The sequence below is a fragment of the Equus quagga genome, chromosome 6 (assembly GCF_021613505.1).
Source record: "Equus quagga isolate Etosha38 chromosome 6, UCLA_HA_Equagga_1.0, whole genome shotgun sequence".
NCBI lineage: Eukaryota > Metazoa > Chordata > Mammalia > Perissodactyla > Equidae > Equus > Equus quagga.
In genome coordinates this window covers 100168536-100191113 of record NC_060272.1, presented here as the reverse complement: position 1 = coordinate 100191113, position 22578 = coordinate 100168536, and the positions used below count along the sequence as shown (strand labels likewise).

The 22578-nt window shown below is 38.4% G+C and overlaps 1 protein-coding gene across 4 annotated transcripts in view; it reads right to left on the bottom strand.

Annotated features, from left to right (window-relative positions):
- CEMIP2 (cell migration inducing hyaluronidase 2) overlaps window positions 1–22578 on the bottom strand; it is a 72109-nt gene that overhangs the window by 24712 nt on the left and 24819 nt on the right. For all 4 annotated transcript variants that reach the window (XM_046664240.1, XM_046664239.1, XM_046664241.1 and 1 more), the window contains exons 5-15: window positions 22097–22266; window positions 17874–18062; window positions 16053–16222; window positions 14763–14972; window positions 14211–14416; window positions 14016–14085; window positions 11109–11237; window positions 7922–8010; window positions 3839–3970; window positions 2691–2726; window positions 1307–1462 (exon numbers count right to left, since the gene is read on the bottom strand). In XM_046664240.1, the coding sequence (XP_046520196.1) occupies window positions 1307–1462; window positions 2691–2726; window positions 3839–3970; window positions 7922–8010; window positions 11109–11237; window positions 14016–14085; window positions 14211–14416; window positions 14763–14972; window positions 16053–16222; window positions 17874–18062; window positions 22097–22266 (1557 nt within the window). The remainder of the gene's footprint in view (window positions 1–1306; window positions 1463–2690; window positions 2727–3838; window positions 3971–7921; window positions 8011–11108; window positions 11238–14015; window positions 14086–14210; window positions 14417–14762; window positions 14973–16052; window positions 16223–17873; window positions 18063–22096; window positions 22267–22578) is intronic.

Genomic DNA, 22578 nt, shown 5'->3' with positions numbered 1-22578 from the left:
AAGAAGCAGCAAGCATCTTGCAATAAAACTGGGAGCCAATACAAAATAAAAAGAAAGGACTTGAATTGGCCGCCATCATACTATAGCCCATAACCCAACCAATATAGTTTTTTTCCCCCACTAATCTATGTATTAGAAGAGGCAGCAATAGCCCAATGGTTAAGAGCACAGCATTGAAGCCAAACTAACAGGGTTTGAATCCCACTTCTGCTACTCATTTATAAAGCTAGAGGATGACAGTACCTACATCATCTGACTTTGTGAGGACTGAGTGAATAATAAAGGGTTTTAGAACAGGGCCTGATACATCATAACCAGGAAGTTCCCTCCTAGTGGCTTCCATGGTCTCAGAAGAGATCGACAGAGCGCATAGCACACAATGACGCTCAACATTTCCTAACGACAAGCAGGGGGGAGAGGAGCTAAGCAGGGGTAACTCTTTGCCAGAAGCTAGTAAAGCCCTTCCGCCAACCCTCACCCCTGTTCCTCAAGGCTAACAGCCTGTTTGCCCCATTCCCCTGACCTGTCCTAGCCCCATGTCCAGATACAGCGTACAACTTCAAGGGAATTGATGCTTGACGAACTCTGACAGCAGCTCTGATATAAGGCCCCTAGAACACTAATATTTCTCTACCTGGTTTCCTCACAAGTAAAATAAGGACAACCCCAACCGAGTCTCAGAGCTGAGGTATGGATTCATTAGCTAATAGTTCCCTAAATACTCTGAAGAATCTTTCTAGTGCATTTCTGTTTTAATGACTGCGATTCTTTTGGCAGAAAACATGCCAACGTCTACCCCCAAACCCCTTCAACATCTAAAACACTGTTTGTTCTACAGCTGTGGTTAGGTTTTGAGTCAGTTTTGGCATCTATCAACTCTTATTTTCTAGGACTGTTTTCAATAGGTAATATCCTTTTTCCAGTGGCTATTTCTGAAAACCAACATCAAAACTTGAGGGAGAACTGACCTAATGTCATAGTTTATGGTTTGGCAACTTTCTGTGGCTCAAGAAAGAAAAAAAAATCATCACCAGTTTATATAAGGCCTTGCAGAAGGAATGAGAAACAAGCTATGTTCCTTTGTTATAAAACTGATAATGAAATCCATGAAGTGTTTAAGAATTAACGTTCCAGAATTCCAGAGGATAACACATACAATAGTAATAATAATAATAGTAATAAGACAACGTGGGAAAAGTGTCACAATGGAAACCAATCCATCCAGGATTATTATAGAAACTTCCATAAGGGTTAGGTTTCCATGTATCATTTAAATTTAACACTCTACTGCTAAGGCAATGCTTACCGGTTCCTGGGTAGCGTCCGAGGTTTCTGGTCTATTCCTCCAGTGCCTACGTACTTGTTCTGACCACCCTGAAAGCCGTAATTCCTGCTCTCCCCAACAAAGAGAGATTCAGATACCTCCTGGCTGGAGCCTTCATCACTTGGGAAGCTTCCATCACTGTTAAAATGAGAATAATCCTTAACCACACATCTCTAGAAAATTTAAACTGCTCCTCAAATGAAGGCAAGCTACAACTTAAAAAGCTAAAAATTCAAAGCAGCCAGGAGCTTTGCATAACAGGTAGTACCAAGCCATTAAAAGGTGCTTCGAAACTGTGAATATGCCTCTTATAGATTAACATGTGGTTTGCAAATTAGAAAGAAAGAAATGAAATTTAATTTAGCACCAACAACTGTTTTAGTCTTGGGCAACAATACTGCAAATGGGGAGAATGAACTTCCCCTAAAAACAACAATTAGACGACAAGTGTGTTCAATATAGCAACAAGGATAACTGTCATCTGGAGAAAAATATATAACATAAAAAGTTCAGTTCTTGGGGCCAGCCCTGTGGCTGACTGGTTAAGTTGGGGGTGCTCTGCTTCGGCAGCCTGGGGTTCACAGGTTCGGATCCAGGGCACAGACCTATAACACTTGTCAGCCATGCTGTGGCAGTGACCCACATATAAAATAGAGGCAGACTGGCACAGATATTAGCTCAGGGCAACTCTTCCTCAGCAAAAAAAATAAATAAATAAAATTCAGTTCTTAAAGACCATTGCAAAATTAGACCAGCTTCTAAAAAAGAAAATATTTAGGGGCCGCCTCTGTGGCTGAGTGGTTAAGTTCACATGCTCCACTGCGGCGGCCCAGGGTTCAGATCCTGGGCGCGGACATGGCACCGCTCCTCAGGCCATGTTGAGGCGGCGTCCCACATCCCACAACTAGAAGGACATGCAACTAAGATATACAACTGCATACAGGTGGGGTTTGGGGAGATATAGCAGGAAAAAAAAAAAAAGAAGATTGGCAACGGTTGTTAGCCCAGGTGCCAAAAGAAAAGAAAATATTTGATCTGCTCTCAATTTTTACTCCCTTCTTCTGTACTCCTCTACTTTTTAAGACCTTAGTTTAAAGCTCAAGTGTTTTCTTCCAAGGAAAAAACATGATGGGCCTACCCTTCCATGGAATTCTAGTTATACTAACCCACTACTTTGATATGAACTCAATTAATCAATAAAAATGTATTTTTGGCTCTCTAGTGGTATCAGGAAGTGGTATGAATATTTTTTAATGCTGATAAATGATATAACTTTCCTGTGTTATGCAGACAAAAAGAATATCAAGGGTTATTTTATCTTACAGCTTTAAATAATCAGATAAGTATTTTTAAAGTAACTACAAACCTCGCAAAGGTCAGTCCTATTCCATTATCTGCAAATCTGTAAGAGAAAAGAGAATGAGGGAACGTTCTAATTTATCACATCATGTAAGAAGAGAATTCTCTCAGTATTTAACTCTCACGAAATCCAGGAGGTTCTAACAATGTTTACTCTCCGAGAGCACAAAATAAGTCTCACTTCCCAGTAACTAAAAGCACAGACTCCACAGCGAAGGCCCCTGGTTTGTATCTCGGCTTGGCCAATTACCAGCTGTGTGACCTTGGGCAAGTCACTCAACCTGTCTCTCCCTCAGTTTTCTCACCTATTAGTTGAAATAATAATATAATGTTCCTCACAGGATACTTGAGAGCATTAAACATACTAATTAATTTTAACCATTTAGTGCCAGGCATCTACTAAGCAGCACTGAAATGTTAGCTATAATTATTATTTTCCTAATTATTTAAAAAACCATTAGATCATGGTATTCTCATAAAAACTCTTCAACATTAATACCCAAGCTACTTTTATAAATGTAATACAATATCAGTTTTTTTGCACAGTAAAAGTCGGAGATGATGGTAAAATGCCAAGAAGCTGATGTCAGTGTCAGCCAGAAAAAAACGCTTTTCTAGACTTGAGAACACCTAATCTTAGCTGAACATACATCAGACTTTTCCCAAAATTATATAAATGGAAAAGAGGTGAGATGCTTACTGCCTCGAGTCATGTTAAGACATAAGTCAACAGACTTATTAAGGCAGAATTCACAACTTTTGTTTTGAATGGCAGTGGAAGAGCATCAAAAAAATTCTGAGCTTCCAAGAGGAAGGAGAAAAACTCCAGGTAGTTCCAAAATCTTTATTTAGCTCTCTGACATAGACCATGTTTGTTATAGAAAGTTACATTCCCAGTTTCTGTTCAATCTCATCAAAAACCTCTCATGTCACCAGACAAGTTCAGTTCCAATAAAAGCAGCAGAATGAGACGATTCCAAACATTTGCAGTCTGTTAACACTAGCAGACTTCCTCAGAGCTTGTCCTGCCTATTAGTAATAATAACAGGATTCCAGAAACCACCACTGTACTTTCAGTCTACTGGGTTTTTAAAAGTAGCCTTAAAAAATAAATCCAACAGCGTCATCAGATAATAACTTGTAGAGAATACCTACGCTGAATTCTGAACAACAATGTCTCCCCCTCTGACCCACGCTCCGTTGTCATTATTTTTAAAAGCAATGAGCCTGTCAATTACAGCAGCAACACGTGGCTTTTCAGGGTCTGCATCCTGATGGGGCCGAAACCTTGAGGTTGAAAAAAAACAAAAAACACAGGACTTCTAAAGAAAGTAATAAGGTAATAGAAATCAGCTACTTACAATTGTAAGCTTAAGTGTCAAAAAGCAGGATTTCAATTTGACCAAAACCAAAACAAAACAAAAATCTTGAGACACATTTAATTATTTGTATTTCAAATATTGAAAAACAAATTACATTTATTTACACAGGTTTCCAGAGAATTGCTTTCATATCTTAGTTATTTTTTTTAAATCAACTTATAGAATGGGCTCTGCAGAACATTCTAGGCACTAAGACCATTTCAAAAAGAAAAACCAGAAGACAGACAAAAGCCCTCAGACCAGGAAATCTGGCACATTTTCATAAATTCTTCAGCTGTATGATACTAATACAAACTTACTGAATATATCAATCACATATTTCAACACACATGTATGTGAGCTGGAGTATTGTTTGAGTTGTGTGCTGGTGAAATGTTTTAGATATAGAGATAAAACTGGATACAATAGCTTAAAAATGTCTAAATTTAAAATAGATTGTATTTCATTGACTTGTTAATTATGAAGACTAAATTTTACCTTTTCTTTCTCTTCCTTCTAAAATACTTACAAGGACCTAGTGAAAAGGTCAAAAAATTGGTGTCAAAAACTGTCCACTATAACAACTCAAATAAATAATTCCATAAGGCCACCTATTTAAAAAAAGATCATTGCTATCTTAATCTTACATGGCTGGGGGGGAGAGGAGGGAAGAAAAACTAGATAGCTTTTCAAAAACTACTTCAGCAGGTTGACTTTCAATCATATGGTCAGGAAATATCATTTGTACAAAGGCTACTACCACAGTTGCTGGTACACAGTAGGTGCTCACTAAATGTGCATGATGGGAGAAGAAGCTACACACAGAGAACAGCAGGGGCAAAGGTCCTCTGGCATGAGTGAGCTTGGCACATTCAAGAAACAAGCAAGTTGGCTGGAGAGTAAGAAGCACGGGGGAGCCGACGGAGAGGTGGGCCTGTGCCAGGCAGGGATGTGGTTCTCTATTCTAAATGCAACGGGAAAGGCAGAGAATAGAATGGTGGTTGCCAGGGGCTGTGGGCAAGGGAGAAATGGAGAGGTGATGGTCAAGGGTACAAAGTTTTAGTTACACAAGATAAATAAATTCTAGAGATTTACTATACAGCATAGTGCCGACAGCTAACACATCTGCATTGTGGACTTAAAATTTGCTAAAAGAGTAGATCTTATAAGTGTTCTGACCACAAAACATTAAAAATTTTTAAAAATTTAAAAAATAATAACAGTAGAAGAGGTGGGAGGAAACTTTGGGAGGTGGTAGATATGTCTATGGCCTTGATGGTGGTGATGGTTTCACCGGTGTATACTTATCCTCAAATTCATCGAGTTACATACAATAAATATGCACAACTCTTCACATGCTGCTCATACCTGAATAAAGTGGGTGGATAAATAAAAAAATAAATAAGTGTGATGGAAAGTCATCGGAAACATGGAATCAGGGAAGTGATGTGACCGGATTTCCTTTTTTTTATTAACTGCTCTCTAGCTGATACTTGGTGAAAGAATTGTAGAGAATGGACTACAAGGAGATCAGTGTGGAAAGCGTCATGTGCACCCCTAGATTGTGTATACGCCCCTTACACTAAACAGCTCAGACCTAAGGGGTAAAAAGTCTGACTCAGCCATCACCCACTCTTCTGGCATTGTAGTGGCTGCCAGACAGCTTTGCAGTCATTACATAATATCAAGCAGATGGAAGAGTTCTGGAAAGGAAACTACACAATATTCTGGGGGGGAAAAAAAAAAGGCCAAAAAAAAGTACCATAAAGAAGCATCTGATTCTCTCCCGTAGCCACATCATTTTTTCTCAAATTCCTATCCATACAAATCAGTCATTGACCATTTGCCTGGATACCCTTTCTTTCCCTCCCTCTTTCCCACTTCCCTCTAACTGTAGAAAATTCAGTTAACTTTCCCAGTTTTTCCTCATGCTCATTTAGGAGCTTTAAGCTCACTTCCCAACCCTTCCTTAATTGTCCGCTGCTTTAAATGTACTGGTTGGTTCACGCGCCCTTTTACTCTTTTGGATGAAATTTCCCAATCTCAAACTGAGAGCTTTCTTTAGTTAAAAGTTCTGATTTCTGGATTCCCGTAATTGCACATGTTGAGGATACAAGGAGAGGCTCATCTGATTAGCTATTGAGTCAACTTCCCCTTTGATGAACAGACTTAGTATCTTCTGGATCCCATGAGCCTGACATTTAATTCACGGGCTGGCTTATTACTCATTTGTGTTAGAATTCTATCATTTTTACTCACGTCTGGACTGCATGAATGCACGTGGGCATACTCTATATACTAGTTTATATAAAATTAAATGTATATACCAGCTGTCAAAATGTCATATCGCTCCTCTTCTATAATCGGTCCTTTTCAATAACAACTTCCAAATAGAGTCTAATTCCTTACCAATATGTATGCATTTATAAACTAGAAAATCATGGAAAAATTACCATTATCATAATATCATATAAACACACTTGGTAAAGAACTTCAGAGGCCATTATGGATAAATTGGTTTATTGTCAAGTCTAACTAAAATATCAACAGATTTTGAAAGATAGTTTCTCATCCATCTATTCAAACACACACACATAATTTTTTAAGGCAGGGAAGAGAGTCAATTGTGCTGTGTTTAAGGATTTTTCTGTTAATATGAACAGAAAGCACACATTACTGGTACACATTTCTAGTTCTACCAGTCACAAGAAACTCTTAAACAGCAGCAGTGACCTTCTAGCAAAGATTTTTTTGTTTTGTCACTTAACATTCTCTTCTTGCTTCATAATTGGTTGTCATCTATATGCTTTTTCTTATCTCCTCTATTTTTCCATTTCATATCTTGCTCAGCTATCAGGTGTCCAGTACCCTGCATTTCATTTTTAGAATGCCCACAATTCCCCAGCTTCTCAAATGCTATCTGATCATCGCTTTACAACATTTCAGACTCAGCTTGACCTTTAAGGAATCCTGATGAGTAATTTTACTAACTATAGTTTCCCAGTTTTCTCCTGACCTCATGCCTTTTTACTGTGTCGCAAGGATCCTGCCTCACACTTAAGTCAACTCACTGACCTACAGTGTAGCTCCTACCTTATGTCCTTGTGAACAACAGGGTCTGGTGTCCTCTTCTTAAGAGTCTATTAACAGAGCCAATTAAATCTAGCACCCTTTCAAATCCCTAAGTTGGTCAAGGAACTTGAAGTACAAAACAACAACAACATGTACAGTTTCTACTGAACATGACCTTAAGTTGCCATCTTTTCCAGGAAATTGTATTTCCAGTGGGTACATTTTATTTATTTTGGCTCATACATAGCATGTGAAAGAACTTTGGTGAAATGCTGATCCATACCCCAATCACATTTTGTGGTTATAAAGGAGAGTAACACAGAGTCCAGCTATGACGTAAATCTGAGACTACAAAGGACCAAACCAGAACTAGCTTGATCATCAAGTTGGAGACATTTTCCCTTTGAAATAGATTTTGACCACTAACAATGAATCCTACATGCCTTGGTTTTCAGGGATTACACTAAAACAGCTTAGCTCACCTTGTTTTTCAATGAATCATATTCTACTTTAGGCCAAATTAGGACGTTCTTCAGCATATCTCTCTTTCTTTCTCTTTCTGCAACTCTCTCTAACACCAACTTACAACTGGGAAAAACATCAACTTCTTTGGCATCTCAAGAAGATAAAAAGCCCAGCCCCAGAACCTAGAACTGCAGAATAAGTGTTTTTCCAAAACCCTCCTACAAATTTTGAAAACTTTGGTTTAAACGTGTTATTGGAGAAAAGAGCACAATGGCTTAATCCAGGAAATTTTGCTTTCGCAAGATATGACTTGAGCGTGATTTAAAAGGACCAGCTCTACCTTGCACTGTTATCCAAACACAGGTATTCCCTTGGGTCAGCAGCACTAGCGGTGGTTGTTTTGACACCTTTGTCAATAAATAAGCCAGCCTGGAAAATATAATAATGGACTGAAATGAATATGAATCCCAAGTTACATCTACATACATAATGATTCACGAAAATAAGTTTTAGCTTATCATGTCTACCAAAAAAAAAAGAGAGGGAAGGAATAAACAGCAAAGCAAAGCAATTATGAAAACAATTACTTTCCTGGATATTTTTTTAATTTTACTCATTGGTCTTTCAGCAAATATTTGTCGAGTGCCTACCTAGTAGTGGGCACCAAACATATACATGAACAAGAAAACCATGGTCTTTGTTGTTATTGACACACAAACTGGCAGGAAGACAATCAAATAAACAATTACAATCCAACACGATAAGCATGTGATAAAGGAAGGAGATGAGGCTTTGACCGCACACGAGGAAGCATCAAGATGAGAACTTCTGTAAAGGTGGGAGTGAGAGGATTCAGGGACTGTCTCCTAAAAGTGCCCTGCTACAGCTGAGACTTGAAGGATGATGGGGAGGAATTAACCACACAAAAGAACGGGTTAGGGACAAAGGGCAGGGAGTGGGCGGGAAGCAGCTGAAGAACCCAGAGGAAAGTACTCAAGGGAGTACTGTTTTTTGGTACAAAAAGTCTGGAGATGAGAAAGAGCATAGCACATGTGAGAACAAACAAATCTTAGGTGGACAAACAGGAAACGTACGGAGGAAAGAAAGGTAAGAAGATGACTAAAGAGAAGCGATGCCAGAGGACGCAGAGTTGATCCGCAGAAGAGTCAGACAATGCGACTTTTAATAAAGGTAACAAGAAAGAATATGCTAGCTACAAGATGGATAATGGATTGGAAAGGGACAAAAAAAAAAAAAAAAGGAGATAAGGCAGGAGACAACTACAGTAATCCAGAAGAGAAGTAAAGATGACCTAGATTGTGGCAGCAGTAACAGGGAAAAATGGATAGAGTGAGAATCCTTTACTAGGTGAATTACCATTTAGTAATTAATAATATGCCTAAGGGTGAGGGAGAGGAAGCCATAAAGGCTCATGTATTTCTAGTTTGGGCAATTAGGTGGCTAGTGGTTTCATTCACTGACAGAGATACGGGAATGGGGCTGGGGACAAAAATAGGGATTTTAGGGGACAAACAGAGGGCCTAGAAAGAGTTAGCCAGAAGCAGCGGGAGCCCAGCGCTGCAAGAGGGACTGCAGAAAAGCCGAGGAGTGAGAGAGGGCTTTCCCCAAAGGATTCCAGAGAACCCACTAGTTGTGTTTTTAAGACCTTGCCTTTTCTACCCTACGCCCTCTAAACTCTGCCCAGGCTAGCAGACCGCGTGCGAGGCCCATTCGCCTGAGGCGCATGCGCAGGAGAGCTAATGAGAGACCTTGCACACAACCAGGCAGCCCATGCTGGACCGCGCCCTCCGCCAGTTCAGCAAAACCACTTCCAACCTCATTCACCCACCAGCCTAGCCTCAGACGCTGCACAAATGCCATTAACAGCGCTTCCGTTCTCACGGCTTTGGGAGCGCATTTTAGTCTTTATTCTTTTCATCGTTATTATTATATAATGTTTTCTTCTTTCTGCTTTCTCTGCTCTAACTGGGCACTCTTTTTCTATCCAGAGCTTTTCTTTTCCTTTCTTGCTTGCTTTCTTTTTTTTTAACAGCGAAGCTTCTGGATTCTGCTACGTGTGCTTTCTACTTCCAGAATTCTAACTAATTTGGGGTTTTTCACCGACCAGCATAAACCAGGATGCTGCTACCGGGTAACTGATTTAAGTTCATTTTTGCCAATCCACAGAGTACAGATTTGCTACAAAGGTAAGCTCTTTCTTTAATAAAACTATCACAACTGGGAGGAAGGGTGTAACAATCTCCTGAGAAAAGATAAACCAAACCGAAGTCAGAAAAGAAAGGATTTTAGTTTGAACACATTTTATTTATGTGTCCCGGAGACATCAAAATGGTACTCAGTAGGCTGTCAGATAGACATGACTGAGCCAGACTAGATACAGATTTGGGAGGCATGAAGCCATAGAGGCCAGGGTTTGTGCACTTATGACTGATCCAAAGATGACAGGTTCCTCTCTGAGGACCCCAAGGACTTTGGCTATAAAGTACCATTCTGGATAGTCACTCCCAAACTTAATAAATTAAAACCTAATCATCCACTCATTATTCAGATCTAATATGCTTATAATTAATAGAGTACATTACTACATATCTTCATGGTATATGACATTAAAAACAATTAGAATGAAGTATTTTTTACACCACTTATAATTACAAAATTTAGAGGATTTCCACTTTGAAATGCTACTTTCAATAATTATTAGCCTTAATCAACTATTCAGCTCACAAAAATCATAATTCTGTGTAAGTGTTTTCCTCTCTCAAGTCTTCAATCAAGTGATTCTAAGCTCTTCAAATTATAATACTCTTAGGTTTTTAAAGGACCTTCTGAGAATCATAAACAGAAAGTATTAATTGAACTTTTTTGTGGATCACATCCGGGTAAAGAATCTGGGCATTGCATCATACACTGAAAACATCAAAGTGCCTTGTGAGCACCCAATGAACCAGATGAATTTATCATCAGGGGTGAGGGATGAGTACCAAGTATCATGGAAATTGGAGCTCCTAAATGGCCTTTAGTTTACTTGACCTGGATCATTTTTAATTAGGTCAAATATTATTCAAACAATATTTCACTATTTACATAATCAGTATTAAATGCCCAATAGGACATCTATCAGCACTGAGAAGAGAGAAAATATGCTTTTTAATCCCCAGAAGCATATTATCTAATGTGTACATCCCCAGAAACATGTAATGATATTAAAGATTGGAAAGAAGGTAAGAGGGAAGAAAGGAGAGGATGAGGACTCATGGGTCAAGTCCATTATTATATTTATTGACATTGAATGCACATGTGTATGTTAGCGCATATTCCTATGTGTAAATAGAAAGCTGCATATACATCCTGAAGGTGGAGATGTTAGGAGGCTGCATTTTTAATCACAAATTACTTTCTCTGATGACAAGTTCTACCTAAAACTGACGTTTCTCAGTTGTAATCACTGTAGTCCAACCTTTACCCTGTAAATCGTATGAACTGAATGTTAAAACCTAGGAACCTACCTTAAAACTTGAATGGACCCTGTTGTTATAAAATATACCCAATGGAGTGAGTTCTGGTTTCGCCAAGAGCTGCAATCCACTGGACTCTCCAGTAGGTTCCTTGTGGAATAAATACCATATTCCAGCATCCTATAATTAAAAGGACAAGATTATTAAAAGCCTCCTTTTATAAAGCCACTCTATGAAACACCTTCATAAACTAAGCACTTCACAAGAAAGTTTAATCTTTTTAACATTAATTAGTCATTGTTTCAAGGTCAGAATTGACTATAAAAAGTTGTGAACCCATCTAGTGGCTTCAAAGCAGTTCTATTATGCTTTTAAAAAAAAAAAAAGCAAGTTCAATTTGCTTGCAGGATAGGACGAAAGATAGAAATAATTGTCTGATACCAAAATTTATTTTCAAAATAACTTTCCCATCATTATCTACTTTAAAAAGTTATGCAGAATTAGAAGCACACAAGCTTTCCTCCCTTCCATGTGACTGACCAGGACAGCACAGCCTTTTAGCAATATGGGTTTTTTTCTGTTTACCTCCAAATCTGATCAATAGATGAGTCATACCTATTAAACAACTACCCGCCAACACGCAGAGCTCACTGACTTCTTTCAAACAACTCCAATGCCCTTCCTGTCCTGAGGCAAGTTTTTGCCAAAGAAAAAAAACCACCACACGCATGAATCAGGATGCTGTCTCAGTCTGGACCCTGTCTGTTCAATTTCAGTATTACTGACTTTACCAGGAAGAGAACAGTTCAAACATTTTGACACTCAAAATGAGATATAAAAAATCACAATGAAGTGTTCTTAATCCCTGTGACCATTTTTTATTTTGTAGTGTAATTAAAAACCAGCCCAATGTGAAGGATAACTTTACATTATGGAGTTTTGATTAAACACGTTGTTAAAATTTAAACGTATAGTCCAAAAGTGTGGTATTGATTCAAATCTGGCAAACATTTAGCGCCCACTATGTGCCAGGTGACAGATTATTCTCAAAGAATTCATAGTCTAATTGGAAATACAGAGAGAACTAAAATATATGTAATAAGTACTATATTAGCTGTAGCAAATAAAGTCCTTTAGGAGTATAGAGAGGTGAACTGTGGAAAGCATATATACCTACACATGAAAGTGAATGCAATATTTAACATTTTTCCATTATGAAAATGTACAGATGGATCTTAATAAAAGAAACTACTGTGAAAAATGTGTCTGCCATCTCTACTCTTTTGGGCATAAAACAGACAACAGAAGACAACTTGTGGGGTTGTGGAGAAGGCTCCATACCATAGTCCTATAAGCCGAGGGCAGACTGAACCCTCCCGGGATGCAATGGGGTTTGGGGATGGAGGATGGAGACATGGGGTAGCAGCTGGTTCCTGTTCAACACTGTGGTGTCAAAACAGATAAAGGGAGCTTTGTGAAAAGCAGTGGAAAGGTACAAGAAGAAAAGGTTTGATTTACTTTGGGAGCAAAACTCTTGCCAGAACATGAGCTTTACTGGAACAGCTTTTCTAGAGAGAAAAGAAAGAAGGAACTCACAGAATGAAAAGGAAGAAGAATGTACATGAGGTGGAAAAGATAAACCTGCTTTCTTCTTTTCTCACAGGAGCCCCAGGAAGGGTTTCTGGCAACCTCGCCTTACATGTTTCATGGACTATTTGCAATTTGCTTTGATCTTCAAACCCTGGCTTCTGAAAACAGCTGAAAGGACTCTGCTCTGGCTGTTCACTTGTCATGTAACAGATCAGAAGATGATCCTGGGGTAAGACTGCATATCAAACCCTCGGTCATCTTTACCCAGAAACTCATCTGCCACTTAGAAACTCTCGACACAAACCCCATATGGAACCAACTAATATTTGATGAAAAATGAATGAATGGAAACCTGAAATAATTAAATGTCCAGGTCTTTCCCAGCCCTGTCAAATAAGAATTTTATGTTTTAGGTTTTTAAGGAAAATCAAGGATGTGAACTCCACCATCACCCAGTGGCGCCTGTGTCCTAGTTAACTCAAAGAACTACTCCCTTCCACTAATCTTTTACTTCCTCCTGGAAAACAGTGCTCGGTATTTCTTCCCTTTAAAAGTCTTAATAGCCATGATGTATAAATATGAATATTTAGTTACTGCTGCAAAGCTCATATGTCTGTGTTGTAGTTTTCAGCACAGATATAATCATAATAGTATAATGTCTTAAAGATTTATTTGTAAATTATAAATTAGGAGTTTTAAATCACACTCAATTATAAATGTAGATTTCTCCAAGCTTATCCAGGGGACATTTCGGCCATCCAACAAGAGTTCATTCATTCTCTTAAGTTATTCTTGTGTTTGTGAAACAATTAAAGGCATAGAGTCAGTTTAAGGCACATAGTTGAGTTTAGCTGCTTTGTGAACGAGATGAAATCCCCAAGGGGACATGATCCCTGCATTTAACAAAAGGATGTGTCCCTTGACCGGAGTCACAGTTGTCACAGTATTCTACAGAATAATCCATTCTCATAATTTCAGAAAAGCTGAGGCTTTCTTTGTTCATCAGCACTGAAAACTGAAATAATCAGTTACTTGGCCACACATGACTTAAGATAAGAAGCCAGAAAGATTGTATATAAGACTCTAAAAATAGACTCTGGAGATGACGTGATAACCCTAGAAATTAGCCTGCCCCTTTTGCTCCATTTAGCATCTGTCTTGCCATACATGTACATCCTCACTAGCACAAACGATTCAGAAGAACTGGAGGAACTGTCTCAACTGCATCGTGCTGTCAGCTCCACAAGCGGCACCAGAAAACGACGACGTGCTAGTGTTCGATTGCCACACGTTACGTTACATCCGTAAACACGAGAATATTTATAAACACGAATAGGAAAAAACCGAAAGCACTTCAATATTATTTACCTGTGAGCCTGCAGCTGCATTATTAATCAGATTATTGTTGGGATGAGCAATCCAGAAAGTTGAAACAGCCCTGCAAGGCATTTTTTAAGGTGATTTAAACGTTCATCATGAAAAATACTGCCCACTAAAAACTTCCCCCAAAAGTCAAAGGCCTTGACCATCACACATGAGTTTTTCTCTCTGCCAGTTACTCACATACAGTCAGCGGCAGGTACAGGGACGTAATTTCCAAACACTTTTTCTCGCATGGCGGTGCACATGGAGTTATTCCTGTCCGTGGGGAGGAGGGTGCCCGGCTTGGTAAGGAGTCCAAGATTGTGGAAGAAAGTATTTCTCTGTTCAACACCATCTTCCAAAAAGAAACAATGACCTAGTGTGTCAAATCCAATGGTGTCTTTTATCTGCAGAAATATAAGTGTATACTGTCATTGGTAACAAGATTGATTATGGTTTAAGTGACAAGTGCTACTCAGTGTAACATGCTCAGGACAAATGCAAAAAAGAAGTTTTAATCTTAGCTGAAGGAGCAAAGTCAAATGTCAAGTTTTATTGATCTCTTAGGAGAATAATTTGGGTAGCTAAAAAAGTAGGCTTCCTTAACACACAAAAACAGCAGAATTCTCAGTAAAAGCAGGACAGAGTAAGGCATGTGGTACAACAGCTTCCTTATATAAAATTGAGGAGTCATGAGAATTAAAGAGCTAACTGTTTCAATAATATGCATCAACATAACGTGAGGCTACTTACCAGCAAGCCATTGGTCCCATGCACAGTGATGCACCTGGAGAAGCTGTGATGAATAGACAGACCGTCCACAAATGTCCCTTGTCTGTACCCTCCTTTATAATCCACATCTCCACACAGGTGAAAATGAACAGGATACCGCCCCAGGTGCTGCTGACCCAGGTGTTCCAATTCCGCGTAAGAAAGATGGACTGAAGTAAAATTTCTCATTACCTACCAGACAAGGTAACCAAAATCAAAAGGATACATTTCATTATAGGAAAGTAGTAAACAATATTGTTTTAATAGAAAATGTCTGAAAGAGAATACATATTAACACATTTATTTTTTTTGCATCCTGTTTTCCCAGATCCACAGTTAATAATTCAGCAAATGCTCCTTTGCACAGTGAATGCTTTAAAGAGCTCTAAAAATAGTCTCTTATTAGGAATAAAAGGAAATGTAACCAGAAAAGTTGCAGAAATGATTTCCGTATATATGTTTTGATTTGGTCAAATATTTTGGTCAATTCCAGGCTCATCTTGTTCATTTCTATAACTTCTGCCGTCGTTTAATGAAGTTATTTCTAAGTCATCCCTCAACGTTTTTGTTAGCACATAATATTGTTTACTTCAGTTTTTCAAAAATTCCTCTGATCCAAGATCAGAGCACACTCAATATTTGTAACCACTGCATTTTCAATCATACTACTAAAAACAAAGGAATAACGCTGACCGACATTTCAGAAATCAGTGTCACAGAAATGTTGCTAACAACTGGAGTTTACTCAAAGCACAAAAATTGATTTTAAAACACATGTAGGCAAAATGCAGTCCAATCAGCTAGCTCTCAGAGCGATGCTTACCAAAGTGAGGGCTCAGTACTTTCAGAGAATAAAAATCTGCATACAAAAAATATTTTTACAGAACCAAATTTTCTATGTGTATATTACTACTGCTTGCCCTTTCAAAATATGTTTTAAAAAGATCCAGTGTATTTTTTTCAGAGATTGCATGCATGGATACCGAGATGATTTGGTTTTTTATCTCTGTATAGTTGGTTCCTCCCAATGTAAATGGATTTAATTCTTCATGGGACAATTCCTAAATGGTTTAACTGCAGGTCCTGGTCAATTAAATGAAGATATAACTTTCTCTTTTAATTATCTAAAATCTCCTCATTGTCAGTGAATAGAGAAATAAAATATGATTTCTTTTTAATATCCATATAGATCTCATTCCAAAACTTGAAAGTTTTTCAAACGTGTATTTAGCAACTACGGTCCCAAAGACGTCATTAAATCCCTCTGCCTACCATGACATGTCCCCCAAAGGTATCATAATCAAAGAACTGGCACTGGTTTTCAGCATAGCATGAATCTTCCATTTCTCCTCGGATTACAACATTCCGGGTGAGAATTCCAACCTCAGCTCTCATGTCTACACCATCAACGATTTCACCCATGTGCAGGAACTGAGGGGTCTCTGGTGGATGTGGGCAAAAGAAAAGAATATTAGAACAAAGAAAACAAACATGTCAAAGGCAGTCCTCTTTATTCTGTAACTCCAAGACGTTATCAACATTTATTGTCTGCTTCCATTTTTTACTACCTCAGAGTCACAGAATCCCAGGAAGCTAGGATTTTAAAGATTATCTAGTCTAACCACCCACGTAAGGCCTGAACCCCCACTACCAACTGTCAAACCCACACACAGACACAGAGCTTGCTCCCCACTAAAGTGGCTTGGTCTTCTCTTGAACAACACCAATAATCTAGAATCTACTACGAATCCATATTCTCTCTCTAGTTCCTATCCACATGCTCTTTTCTGCTCCCCAGAGGGCACACAAAGGACCAAATGCAAGTCCAGAAAAACAAATGGTTTTGGAGATGTTGATAATAAGGTGTCAAGTTGTCTTTGCTTCTACTTCAAAGCCAAAGTAATCTGCATTGGACATTAAGAGTACAGAAATTACTATCTTTTCTCACTTCTTACCTTAATATTATTAAGAATTCTTTTAAATCCCCACCTTTATTGGAAGTTTAGAAGCACTCTAATAATGAGCTTTTCTCTGATGTTTTTATTATATAAACTCAGGAAGGAAAAATACAAATCAATCAAGGAGTCGAGGTCATGGAGATTCATTATCATGTAGACTTGTTAACAAGAGTGGGAATTTCCAAAAACTCAATGCCAGATGGGATCACAGTTCATTGGAGTTTTTTGGCTTTTGCTTACACCTTGTACAATTGAGAAGGAAAAGTACAACACTAATGATGCACAGGGAAAAAATGCCATGAGCCAATCATCCTCCTTTTTTTGAAAGCAAAAATTTTCCCTTAACCTTCAAAGCACTAAATTACCCAAAGAGTACTTATTAAATAGTTACTGTAAACTCTTTTGTTTTATACCATAAATGTATAATCTTGAGTACAGAAGCAAGGAAAGCCACACAGTGATTGAAATGCACAATGAATTCCATAACTGAGACAACATACAAAGAAGCTTCTCCTATGACCAGGCTCAGAATAAGTACCTGGTAAAATGGCAGCCATTCCTTCTAAACACAGCTTACAGTAAGAATCTCATTATGCATTGCTCTCCCTCAAAAAATCTATTTCAAGATTCTGATATGAAATGTAGTCTTATGAAAATCCTTTTTTGGTACCATTTTATATAATAGTGAGATCTACTTTTTGCCAAGGAAGTAGGCACTCAAAAACCATGGGGATTTTTTTTTTTAATTAAGCAGATGGACTTGTATTAAAAAATGGATTGAGCTGAATGGTTGGGTTTACTATTATTTGATAGTGGAAAATTAGTAATAAAGAAGTTGGAGAGAACCTTTGAAATATCAATCCATCTAATCTGCATCTTTTCTTTTTTTTAACAAAGAAACAGGCATGACACACTGATTTCCTTGCTCTATATCATTAACAGCAACACTATCGGTCAATAAATACCTTTTTCTAACATCCTCTGGGATCTAGCGTTCAATGTACACCACTGCTAAGACCTTTAGTACTAATGATGATGATGGTGACAATGATGATGATGGGGAAAAAAAATAACTCCAGGAATCAACTCCCAAGAAAAGAGTGTTTCCCAGGAAGCATTCTGAGCTATCTCATACCTTTGACTTTGACCTGGAAAGGGCTGCACTCAGGACAGGGGAGAAGAGTGAACTCCTCTGCTTGGTACATAGAATAGTCTGTGCTTGCGACCACAATCTGCTCTCCGGGTTTCCAGCTACTAACATCATCCAGCAGATGAAGCTTCACTCCATCCATGACCTCCACCCGGAAACCTGAAAGAGAAACGCCTAAACCAAAAGACAACAAAGAAAGTGATGCATTAGCAGGAATTTTTCTTTTTCTAAAATCAACCCCCTCATGATTCACAAATCAAAAGTTAAGATAAAGATAAGTCAGCAAATTTTTACTATTGCTAACCATGTGCCAGTCACTCTGCAGACACTATGATTAAAAGATGAAAATATGGTTAGCTCAGGGACGATCTTCCTCAAGCAAAAAGAGGAAGATTAGCTGTGGATGTTAGCCCAGGGCCAATCTTCCTCACCAAAAGAAAAAGAAAGAAAGAAAGAAAGAAAAGAAAATATAGATCCCTGCCCTCAAGGAGAGAGAGTCCCATGCACCCCTAACCATGATGGGGTGTAACATGTCACTTTGGTCAACTCTTCTTTTATAATTTTGAAGAAGGCTCTCAATCCCCAAATCTCTCACTATACTTCATTTCAGTGCTAAAACTGTAATACTGCTCCCAAGCCACCCTAAAGTGTAATAGGAACATATCACATTCAGGCAGCAGCTGCCAAACACAGAATAGGTCTGTAATAAATACCCAATGTTTCAATTTAATCCATGCACAGGACAAGAGATAGGACGTTAGCACACACACAATCTTAATATTAAGAATAAAAGCTTACCTTAGGCAATCCCTCATTTCTGTGCCTTTGCTCACACTTTATTCTTTACCTAGAATATCCTTCCACTCTTATTCACCCACCAAGATACCATCCTCCTTATAACGTTCAGGCGAATCTTTAGACTTCCCAAACACCCTTGCTGGCAGCAACCTCTCTCTCCAGTATCCTCCTTCTGGTACTATTCATACCTTTACAATTGGAGGATAGCTCGCCTCCCCAGAAGTTACATCAGCGAAGGCAGCAAAGGGTGTCCGTCTGAGTACTCACTACTCAGTTGTGTTCCTAGCACAGACTCACAGATGTCTGCTGAATGGATGAGCTTTCCCACTATGATCTGCAGGGTGACCCAAAGGCCACGTGGCACTGCCCCTGTCCAACTCAGCTCCTTTCCTGGGATAAGGTCAACTATGTATGTAATCCAGGGACTGCCAAATACTGATCTCTCCTGATACCTCCTTTCAGAACGCAAAGTTGTTTCCCCATTAGTTAGGCAGACGAAAACTGAAAGCCAATCCAACTTCTCCATAACTTATACTCTTACACACAACCAAGTGTAGAAGTGTTTCCTGCTTCTAAGCATCCATGGTATAACCTGTCGTAAGCCAAAAGCTGACTTAATGGAAATGTATACGGCATAGATGGAAGCTACTTCATAAGATCAGTGGAGAAGGAAAAACACTGCATTCCAAAGATATCTTTTTACTAAATATCTATACTTCTCTATCATCCTTGTAAATAACTAGCATAGTGACCTGGTGCTCCTTTGAGATAATGACTCTCAGGGGCAATGATAGGAGTGAAAGAACACATTTACTTAAGAGAATCAAAAGGAGGGAAATTCAGGCACGGCACGAGGAATAATACAGATATCCTTACAGATTTGAGCCAACTACCCTGATAAGACCTAACCTGAGCAAGTCTTAGATTCTGTTCCTCTAGACTTTGTGTCTACAAACACCAAAAAAGGGAACCTAATAAACTTAAAGTGTTATATATATATTTCTTGCATCCAGATACTACAGCCTATATGGGGATTTTGTCCAAACAATAACTCTAACAATAATAGCAGTAGCTAACAGTTGTTGGAACTTCTCATGCATAATAACCTTTTGTCAAAACAGCTTTGAGAGATAGGAACTATTATATGCTTTAGAGATGAAGAAATCAAAGGTCAAGGAGTTTGAAGAGCAGCTAAAAAGTGGTAGAGCCCATAACTGGACGCTAATCCAATTCCAGAGCCCAATTTCCTAACTTCTGTATTATTCTGCCTTCCCAAGAATCAAAAACAGGCAGGTTAAGAACAAAGACAATCAAAAACCTCATGGCGGCAACAACAATCATTACCCAAAATTTCAGATTTTTACCAAAATAAATTTTTAAGGGCAACTAAGAAACAATTTCTCATATGAAATTTCAATAATGCTTTAAAAAAATGACTACTAGACAAATAAGTTTCAATTTAAAAGATCATTAGAATTTGTTCTGTTTTAAAAGATGAAGCCAGAAGGTTGGATGCAGAAGATCTGAATTATTCAATAATTCCTTAATTTCTTCTGGCTTTAAAAGAAAATCCTGCCTAAGATTCTCTCCTATTAGCGCTACTAAATTGGAAGTGTGAAAGGAAATAAGTTCATCCTCCCTGCTTCCTGGAGAGAATTTCCACCTCTTCCAGAAATTAAGAGTCATTGAGAACATGGGACATAAACGATGTCCTACAAAAGATAGCTAGCCATGTACCCTCGTCCAGATATGAGTAGTCATCGGTAATGTCAAAACGAAAACAAAATTTCCCACAAAGGAAATGTTAACTCGAGTTTTGTCAGTAATTATCTTCTGCCTGAAATCTTACTGGAGGCAGTTCCACTAAACGCTTCACGCAGGTCCAAATTCCTGCTGAGAAATGCTTCTCACCCACCTCTGCTTTTTAACCATGATACGGTAGAAAGAGCAGTAGTCTTGGAGGCAGGAAGCTGAGGCTTGATTCCAGCTTCCTCACCCATAACGGATCCCATTTCCTCACCTCAAACCCAGAGAGCTGCTTAGAGGCAACATGTGAAAGTCCACGTTACATAACAGAAAATCTGTTTGTTTTAAAGCCAAGGATTTTCTCTCTTCAATTACAGTGATACAAAACACACCATTGTAACCCAAGTCATGTTTGCATCATCATTAAAATAGCTAACATTTGAGTGCTTACTCTACACACTGTGCTAGAAACTTCGTATTCTTCACATTTGATACTCACAGCATCTCTAACATGGTTGTTTCTATTATTATCCCCATTTTTCAGATGCGGAAACTGAGAGGAAGTCTAAGTCATGTGCCCACCATAATATGGTAAGAGAAAGAGCTGAGGGTTGAACCCAGGCATTCTGTCTCCAGAAGTAAATACTTTGCTACATTGCTGCTAAAAACAGAGGTATGAGCCCAGTCTAAAATAAGCCTTTCTGGGTAATTACAGATATAACAAAGCACCTCTTGATTACCTATTTCATTAATTTGGGTATAATTGGTTGGAAAAGAAAGCTGGTGGGCAAGCACAGACAAGAGGCTGCCAATCTATACCTGAAGCCAAAAAATCTGGCAGCAAAGTAGGTAATTAAAAAAATTCTACAGTGAACAGCTCAAGAAAAAAAGTCAGAAGTACCATAAACACTAGTGCAATAATGCTGGCATTATTCGAACAAATTATAGTTCTTCTTAAAGATGGATTATAATCAAACCATGTTGAAGAAAATGTAAAGACATAAGATAACTTTACAATATGTTATTTAAAGAAAGGAAAACAGGTTAAAACAAACTCAACGGTAGGGGAGGGAAAATACACAAGATAAAAAATACTAGATTATCTGCACCAAAATAATAATCTCTGGGTAACAGGGTTAAAGACTAATTTTTACTTTGTACTTTCTGTGTTTTCCAGTTTGTGTGTAAGATAAATGTATTAGCTGGATCATCCGAGAAAAATTGATAAGGAAATGAGAAGTTTGTTTACAGAGTATGCTTTCAAAGGTAATATTTGCTGACATATCTTCATAAGAAAAGATACAAAGTACAAGATCATGTTCACAGTCATGGAGCATAACCAAAGACAGCTCACTCTACCACATCCAGACTGGTTCAACTGGTCCCAAATCCAGGAAACAAATCCATTTCTACTAGTTAACCACACTATATGACTCAGAATCAAGAACAAAGTTCAATTAGGGGTGCCTCAACTAGACTAGATCATTCTCTCGTCCAGAGAGAACTCTTGAGTCTAAAAGATCAAGTAGAGTAGGGAAACTATAGGTTTCATCTTCAATCAGTTGAGAAATCTACCCAGACTGTTATTTGAATACAATACCACTTAAAAAATCTGTCACAATACTTACCAATGTCTTACAAGAGTATAAACTGTACTTGCCTACCTTCAATCCATTCACTATACGCTGTCACAGCGAACTTCTGACCATCCACAGTATAAAATTCTCTTTGGGCAAGAGCCTTCCCTCCACTACTGTGATTTTCATAGTTTCTCACAGATTCATTGCAAGATGTATTTCCACCATCAATGACACCAACCAAAGCCCAAGCTTGCCTAGAAGGAAAAAGAACACGTGCATTTGATTCTTTATCATGGTACTGACCCAAATCCCTAACACAGATGTTATGTCAGGTGCTGTTTAATTCTCATATTCCATTCTTGTCAATCTCTCCATCCCTTCTTCCATATGAGGTTGCAAGTCCAAACCTTGACTGAAGTAACTGACATCATAGAAGGAAATGCACCCGGATTGTAAATCCTTGTCTGTACAGCTCCGTAACAGGTGAGACACCGATGACTATAACTTCAATTAATCATTGACTTCCTTCCTCAATATACACCCATTCCATTCACTATCATTTGGAC